Below are 9038 nucleotides of genomic sequence, written 5' to 3'. Positions count from 1 at the left end.
TTGGCTCTTTATTATTATTATTATTATTTTTTTTTTTTTTTGAACATAAGAAAAAAAAACTCACCTCTTTTGTGTTTTTGTACAATCGTCAGTTAACTGGAAAAGAAAGGTGACGTGTGTTGCTTTTGTTAAAACTCCATTTATCTCGTTTTCCCCCTTCCGTGAATCCTTTCTGACTTTCTTTCACGCTACTCCACTACGAAAACGATTGCAGTTGATTGTTGAAACAAGCCATTTGAGCCCTTGGTAAAAATCAACGCAAGACAACAGACCCCCCCCCCCCCCCCAAACACACCTCTTCCACATTTGTGCTACTACTACCACTCATTCTTAAACAAACACAAACAAAAATCACGTATATAATATACTGTAACATGTACAGAATATATATATATATATATATATATATATCTATATGGGCAACAACAGCAACAACTTTTTTTTTTGCAATTCAAGAAAATCATCGAGCTTTTTCTTCGCTCGTCTTTTGTTTTGTTTTTTTCGTGTTCCCCAAAATTTTTTTTTTTTTCGATATAACCTGTACACACACACACACACACACACACACATACCATAGGAGTAAAAAGAATGCGTGTTGTGTTGTGCCAGTGCAGCCGAAAAAAAAAAAAAAAAAGAAAAAAAAAGTGCGAAATTGTTTGAAAATAGACGACTTTTAACCGACCGCTTTTTTTTTCATCTGGCCAGTCACGCAGACTCACGCGCACTCTTTTTTTTTTTTTTTTCTCATCTTGTCCCCCCGTGTTTTCAAAATAATTATTCATTATCATTTTTTTTTTTTTTACATTTTTCGATTGGATTTCTTTTTTTTTGTTTTTCTTCTCGCTTTCCATGTTTGTTTTTAATGTTCAAAATGTTGTGTACAGAGTTGACCGTCTCTCCTCTTTGTACATACCCACCCTTTTCTTATTATAATTTTTTTTTGTTCTTTTTACAAGAAAACGAGTTGTGTCTGTATCCGTCAAGTGTATAAAAACAAAACTACAACGGTAAACAAAAAAAACAAAAAAAACAAAAAAAAAAAGATACGACCTCAATATAGCTTGCATGGCGTTTTTGAAAAAAAAAAAGAAAAAAAAAATGAAAAACTTGTTTTTGGAAGATTTTTATTTCATGTCTTTGTCCAGCCATTCCTCCCTTTTTTTTTTTTTTTTTTTTTTTTTTTAATTTTAATTTTTTTCTTATACAATTTAATACCAATCATCTCATCATCGATTTCATCGAAGCGAATAGGTGAACAAAAAACAAAAAACAAAAAAAAAAAAAGAATTGGTTGCCAACGATTCCGGTCTTTTTGGATGACTACCAAAATTGGTTATCATAATTTGAAAGTTTTATTCGTACTCGGTTTGACTTGAATTTTAACATTTCTTGTTTTCTTTTCAAACAAAAAATGCGCTTAAAAAAAGAAAGAAAAAAAAAATTCAGTATCGTACATGACGTGTCCGCACGTTTACATACGTCAGCTGGGGTTCGCCAGTGACTTGATCTTCGGCTTGCGTGACAGCTTAACCAATTGTTCTTTAGTTTCTTTTGAATTCCTGAAGAAGGGTCGCAATATTCATTCGTTTTTGGGGTTTTTTTTGTTTTTTTTTTTAGGTAATGCTGGTTGAAAATAACAAAAAAAAAAATAAATAAATACAAAATTGAAAAGGAACTTTGGAAAAAAAAAAAAAAAAAAAAAAAAAGATTAGGAAAACCGCATGTATGCGTAGTTGGTAACCGAATAGAACGAAAGAATTGAGTATAAAGATGAAATGCAGGAAAAAGGAAAGGACAAAGGAGACACTGAACGAGGCATTCCTGTCTAATCGCTGCCGGTCCCGCCCCCCCCCTCTCCCCCCCCCCCTCTAAAAAAAAAAAAATCTCAATCAAGTCAACTTGTTTTTGTTTTTTTTTGGTTTTTTTTATTTGACGAAGGAAAAAAATATATATATATATATATTTTCATGGAATTGTACGTCGTCATTACAACGCGGTGAGAATGAACTCCGGTAACGGTTTCACACAGAAACCTGGCCACCAGAGCGCCACGGACACGTTTTTTTTTTTTTTTTTTTTTTTTCTTTACGTTGTTTGTGTTTTTCCAGAGCGAGAGAGAGAGAGAGAGAGAGAGAGAAAGAGGTGGCAGAAAGAAATACAAAAAATGGACGGGAAAGTTTAAAACAAACCAAAGAGGAGAAAAGAAATAGAAAGAAGAACAAAAAAAAAAAAAAAAAAGAAAAAAAAAAAAAAAAGATTTTCAGTAGACGAGTTTGAAAAGAAAAAAAAAAAAAAAAAAAAAAGGTGAAAGAGGGGGGGAAAGACACAAGTCTGTAATTTCCAACGTCCTGTAATGTGCTGCTAATGGTAGGGCTTCTTCTCTTTTTTTTCTTTTTTTTTTTTTTTTTTTTACCATACATTTCTCCGAAGAAAATGGAAAGATTTCTCCCGTTGCGCACATTTCCACAAAGATGACGAAGAAAAAAAAGAAAAAGAAAAATGGAGTTGGAAAAAAAAAGAAAACGAGCGGCTCCGTTTCTCGAAATGAATTCAAACAATCGTCCAATTAGAATTTTGACTCATTTCCGAAATCGTCCAATTCAGTCACTACTTACTCACCTGTTTTTTTTTGTACACATGTACAGACAGTTAATAAACAAAAAAAACAAACAAAACCATCGATCCATTTCTTCAATCAAGGTAAACGTCATCACGGACAGGTGTGTCGTCGTCGGCCTAAAAAAAACTAGTGCGCACACGTATACGAAGACGCTACCATCTTCTGGCGAGTGCTTTGACCTGCCAAAAAAAAAAAAAAAAAAAAAAAAAAAGAGCCCACATTTGAGGATGACAACAATCAGAAACGGATGTCAAACATTCTACAGACACACACGCATTTGGATGCGGCCAGGTACGACTTGCCCAAAACTATTTCTCGTGGCCTTTTATTTCTTTTGATAGTACTATACGACGGCGACGCTTGTTTATTTATATATATACCTATATATATATACCCCCTCGAGTTAGAATTTACGACCTCAGTTGGTGGTACGAAGGGGGAAAAAAAGAAAAAAAACAAAACAAAAATGAAGGAGTTGCTCTTCTTGTTTTTCTTACAACAGGGCCAGCTAATTGAAATGGGCTGCATTTTTTTTTGTTTTGTTTATTTATTTTTTTTTTTTTTTTTTTTATGACTGACGAGGAGAATTCGAAAGGTGATTGGAGTCACTTTTAATTAGCCCCTTGCATTTCTCCTTTGTTCTTCTTGTTTTTTTGTTTTTTTTTTTCCCCCCTTTTATTTTTGTTTTCATTCTGCCAGATTTCCTTTGAAAAAAAAAAAAAAAAAAAAAAAAAAAAAAAGAGTGGTACACACCTGTTTTCTTCCCGTATTCTTTGATACGTTACTAGTTTGACGAAAAGCCACAAAGTCTTTTGCCTTCCTCCCAACACAAGAGCATCAACGTCTATGTCAGCGTTTGCTTCCTTCTTCTTCTTCTTTTTCTTCTTTCTTCTACCTTTTTTTTTTTTTTTAAGTGGATCTCCCACAGAAAGAAGAGTCCCCCTTCTGCTTGATCTCTTCCACACACACACACACACACACACACACACACACACACACTCACAACACACACACGTATACCCTCCAGTAAACATGAGAAGAAGGAGAAGAAAAAAAAAGTTGATGTGGACATTAGATAAAAAATGATTTCTCTCCCACCGCCATTCCTCTGGTATTTGATGATGAAGCAAGGTGAATGGTTAGAGGCCGTGAGACGTTTTCTTCTTCTTCTTCTTCGTCTTCTTCTTTTCCCCTTCAGGAAAGAAAAAAAGAAAATAAGAGGGGCAGCAGCTTTTGATGAGACAATTAGGCCGGTTATCCGTCACCGCATCTCAGGGCGCGACATTCTTTCGTCTTCCTTTTCTGTTTCTCTTTCGTTCACCAGAAAGGAAGGCAACTTCTACCTTAACATTTTTCTTTTTTTTTTTTTTTCTATTCCATTCTTTTTCTTTTTTATTTTCTTGTTGTTTACTCCTCTTTTTTTTTTTCTCTTTCTATTCTTCTCCCACCCCAACATATACACAATAGCTTTTGACAGATATATCTAAAGCTCCTCTCTTAGCAAGAGTCAAAACCCCATCATATCCTTGGTGTATCGTTCTCTAATTCCATTTGACGAGTCTTTTCAATTCTCTTTGTCATCCGGAACGAAGATTCCCTTTTTTTTTTTTTTTTTTTTTTTTTTTAACAATTAAGAAAAAAAAAAGGGATGAGAAATGTATTTTTTTTTGTGTGTGTTTTAATTATTATTATTATTTTTATTTCTTTTTTAAATTTCCGGAATGACAAAAAAGGATGGTTTTTTTTTTTGCAGATCGCCATTCAAAATGAAATGTTTTTTTTTTTTTCTTCACTTTTTGTATCGATTCGATAAGGTTTTATGGTTGTAATTTCGGGTGTTTATCCTATCGGTCATATTGTCTCATTATACCGTGACACCTGGGCGTGCTATTGTCTACGATTTTAGTCGTTCGTTTATCATTTTTCCTATCCCGATTGCGTGACGCGTCAAAACTATGGACGCCATCTAGTGAACAGCATTATGTTCTCCATCATCGCGATTGCGCAAACTCTGTCGCGTTCAAGAGATTCTTAGACATGACAGACTGAAATTCCAGCGATATAATCATGAGATACAAACGTCATTTTTGCCAACTGCGCTGGAAACAATCCTTTTGATTTCAAAACTTAACTAATTGCCCTCGATTTCGTAAACGCAATTCGGATTAGATCTAACTGCGGGAAATTCGGGCAGGAGGGAAATGTGCGCACCCCGGAACGTCCTTCAAAATCCGGAAAAACGTGACGAACCTAATCGAAACTATTTAATCATTAGCATCAGTCACCAGGCGGCGGTTGCATCAGCTTTTTTTTTTTTTGACACACAGTGACACTCGTATATTGTACGAAGAATTGCTCCGATGCATTCGTCAGTTCATGTTTTGTGGTGGTGCAATAGTTTCTTCTTACATCATGGACATTTGCATTTTTTTTTTTTTGCACTTGATCTCTCCCTGTCATCGTCCAGTCTATTTTCGGCCATTCCACTGTCGGCGTGACTATCTCAGCAAGGTTAAGTCAAAGCTATATCTATCCCTATTAAAAATATAAAAACGATCGGGTTACTTGTAGATTAACTGTCGCAAGCGCAATTTCAAGGCGTGCCCTTCACGAGGTCTTTTGTTCTTTTCGTTTCAGTTCAAAATAAAAAGGGAATCCTTGATCATCATTTCAGACCTCCATTAATTCAGCAATTCGGCCAAGGTCGGCCACGTGGTTGTACGATGATTGAACGTCAGTCAAGTGAAACTGAACTTCAATTGATCCAAGTGCTGAAAAATGATTTCTTTTGCTTGGCCATGCTGAATTTAAATGATTTGTTTTCTTCAATTTTGTGCTGGTCCAGATCAGTTTTGATAGGGTAGAACAAAACGCAATGAGCTTGCCGATAGCGAATGAAAAAAAAATTTTAAGTTTAGGTTATGCGGGGACAGCCAATCGCTTTCTCTTTCGTCATGTTATAACCGGGACGGCCCGGCATTCATGGCCGCCGACATATGCGGGTGGCAAAACAGATTCATTGCATTTCAAAGCCAATCTTTGAAATCTGTGAACTGTTTTATGTAAAACGCGTGTCCCGAATCGTAAACAGCTGATGCGTTTGCATTTACAGAATGTAAATGTAGAAAGCGTTTGCTAACTGTGGCGAAATCAAAGGGGAATCCAAAGTTATGCTGCCATTTGGGGTTGAACATTCTAGGGTTATGGCGTAACTAGTTATGTAACAAATGTGATTGTATTATTTAGAATTTTATATTACGAAATTGTTATGCATTAAAAACGCATCTAAGCTATTTCATTGGTGAATATGGGAAAGATAAATAAAAGTTAATGACTAAATGAGTTAACTTTTATGTGCTAATAAATGAAAATTGAGGGGAAGGACGGCGAAACGAGAACACGTATATTCGCAACGTTTTGTTTTTGAAAAATATGCTAATCGGTTACGTGACTCATCCCCTTTTGGTTTCGTTTTTCTTTCTTGCCATAGTCGAAACCAAAATGGAGTCCTTCCTCTCTCTATTACGTACCCCCAGAAATCGTTCTCGTTTTTAGAATTCGTCGTGGCCGGTTTGTTCAACATGTTTTCAGCCAAGGCCATCACGAAGATTTTTTTTTCTTCGTCCATTTCGAAATGATGTATGTACGATTGCAACTAGCATGTGACTTGATAAAAAAAACAAAACATACTCAGTTATGTGTGACGACAAAGCTTTTCGTTTGCCAGTGAAGAATGAAATGTTCGTACATCTAAAGGATTTAGAAAATAATTTTGATTTAAAGATAAAACAAGGATTCTAGTCATATAACATATATTATCAAACATAATGTAGAAAGGATAAGTTAGTACAGAAACAAAACCACCGTTAAATTGCATTAAAGTTTAATAAAAAAAAATTGGAATAATTCAAATTCTATCATTTTTCTACAGGATCTCTTGGATGGGCAGCTGTTAGATGATGCGGGTAAGACCAAAGGAATCGATGGAAATTGCGTCGTCCTGAATCGGCTGGAAGTCCTGGACAGGCTGGAACACTTCTTGCGAATCGAAATCATTTTGGATGATCAAATCACTGCTACCTGATTGATAAGTATTGTAACTATTGCCACTGTTCCTCTGGTTCTTCTTCAGGCTCCTCAGGAACTCTTCCAATCGGCCAGTCGAACGGCCACTAGACTTCCCGTAACCGGATGAAGCCAATCGGACGACAGGTACCGCCACTTGAGCAACCTCCTTGATGGTCTGGCTGGGCTCCACGGTCTGCCTTACAATCGGAAAGCTCTCGTATGTGGCCGTTTCTCGGTTTACGGCACGGATGGTCGAAGGAGCTTGATCGTAAGAGATCCGGGTTGGGGCCACAACGCGGACGTTGGTGTTCTTAACGTACGCGTCGTCATTCTGATCGACAAAGCGAACTACATTGTTGGTACGACGGGATGAGCTTCTCACAGGGACGCGGACATTAGGGATACCAGCTTGAGAAACCGTTTGAGTCGGGGTTAACACGCGGATGTCGGAAACAGTGGCATCGTACGGATCGGCAACGCGGACGGATGTCGGTTGGCTTTCGTATGAATTTTTGGACGACGAAACGAAACGAACGTTTGCGGCGTTGTTGCTCTTACGAGCCTTAGTCGCTACGCCGACGTCCAAAAATGGAGAAACGTGCGGGTTGACTACCCGAACTACGGTTGGCTGGATGTCGTAAGCTGCCTTAGCTGGAGAAGAAATGCGGACAACTCCAGCGTTGTAGTCGTTGGTGCTGCGGACTGGCGGTGGATCAGGAAAGCCATCTTCATCGTCATCAACGCTAGTGTACAGGTAATCTAAAGCTTTCTGTTCCACCGATTTGGTGGATGCGCGGATGAAGGGAAACGGCTGGCTGCTACGAACTGCATTATTGAGCAGAGTTCCTCGAGCTTGGAATCCGACAGACTGTCCGGCCATCTTTCCAGCCGCGTATTCTATCGTCATCCAAAATAAATCACAAACTGTGTTGTTTAAACCTTTTGCTAAAAGCGTTTGAATTACCAGTTTCTTGTGCTTTGCCGTAGGAATCGATGTATCCATATTTGCCAGTCATGTAACCGTTCACGTCCATATTCTCGACTCTAAACGATCCGTCTGACGCTTCGAATCCGAACGTGTAAGAGCCATCGTCATTCAGTTGGTTGATTTGCTTCAAGATCGTTACAGCTGGACTGCCATACGACGTTGTGGACGATTTGCTGGTGACGTAGTTAGCAGGAGAAGCCAACACGTACGCCACAGCAAACAGCAGCATCATCTAGAATCACGTTATTTCATTTAAAAACTGATTGAACTAACACTAAGAAATTTCTAATTCATTACCAGAGGACGACTTACAATGCTAGAAATCATTTTTTCTCTTCAATCAAGAACGGTGCGTACCAACAGTGAGGAATGGGCAGCTTTGAACTTGATTGTTGTTGAGTGGACTGATGAACGAAACCGAGAACTCGTCCGTCTTTATATACAGCCAAATGGAAAGTGAATGTTGGGTTGGATATGCAAACCATATCACACTGCCCCGTTCTACGGATGACCTGTCTGTCAACTTTTACTCTGGGCCGGCAGAATCGGACGTGACTCTCTCACGAAAACGCGGGACGACACGATATTCCTCCGAATCGCATTGCAACAGATTTTGACAAGATTTTTCGTTCAGTTTTAGATGCGATACGTCTGGCGAGGAATGTGGATATTCGCTTTCTTTTTTTTCACCTGTCTTCTACCTGATGATTTGTTTGATTAAGTTCCCTTTTTTTTTCTTTTTGTTGCGAAATCAGATGTTCCAGTGTACGAATTTTCGAAGCTCGTGACAGGACATACGGGTGTGAGCTACACCCAAACCGGTACTTTGTATGTCTCCATCGGCAAATCCTTGAAGAGGTAAACGCTTTGCCCAGTTGAAAATGACCCATTTTGTTTTTATCATCTTCGTTTTTTTTTTTTTTTTGAACAGCCGTCATTCTTCACGATGTTTTCGTCATTGGACAAAGTGAAAGGCATGTCGGTATCGGAGATGCATTATCGACGATGCACTGATCCCAACGCCTATTGTTTGCACATCATTGCACAAAGAGACAGATCGTGCTCTGTATTTTTTTGTAATCTATCCTTTAAGACCATCCCCGTGTAAGGCTATTTAACTAAAAAATATTTGGTTTAGAAGAAAATGGTGGTAGAATAATTTAAGAGGCTAACCCGACTTAAAATGTACAGCCGATTAAATTGTTAATAACGACTCTTGTTGCGTAAACAGTTAAAGAATTCTGGCGATTATGATTATGTTCCGGTTGTTGGTGATAGCGAACGTTGCGCCATCATTGGCGATGTTTAACTTTCACCTTTTGTCAATCGTGGCCCTTATACAGCAATCTAAGTCATCTCATC

General features: G+C 37.9%; 2 protein-coding genes across 3 annotated transcripts in view; both read right to left on the bottom strand.

Annotated features, from left to right (window-relative positions):
- LOC130695119 (probable glucosamine 6-phosphate N-acetyltransferase) overlaps nt 1–9038 on the bottom strand; it is a 73761-nt gene that overhangs the window by 32672 nt on the left and 32051 nt on the right. The window lies entirely within an intron of this gene.
- On the bottom strand, nt 6416–8116 carry LOC130695111 (uncharacterized). 2 transcript variants are annotated; one of them, XM_057518239.2, is made up of 3 exons: nt 7974–8116; nt 7653–7908; nt 6416–7585 (listed from the first exon to the last, which is right to left on the bottom strand). In XM_057518239.2, exons 1-3 carry the CDS (start codon nt 8001–8003, stop codon nt 6573–6575), a joined length of 1299 nt encoding a protein of 432 aa, XP_057374222.1. In that variant the 5' UTR covers nt 8004–8116; the 3' UTR covers nt 6416–6572. The 2 variants fall into 2 exon arrangements, with proteins under 2 accessions (XP_057374222.1, XP_057374223.1); XM_057518240.1 differs by having other exon boundaries at nt 7989–8116.

The sequence above is a fragment of the Daphnia carinata genome, chromosome 4, assembly GCF_022539665.2.
Source record: "Daphnia carinata strain CSIRO-1 chromosome 4, CSIRO_AGI_Dcar_HiC_V3, whole genome shotgun sequence".
Classification (NCBI taxonomy): Eukaryota; Metazoa; Arthropoda; class Branchiopoda; order Diplostraca; family Daphniidae; genus Daphnia; species Daphnia carinata.
This window is presented reverse-complemented; position numbering and strand designations above follow the sequence as displayed.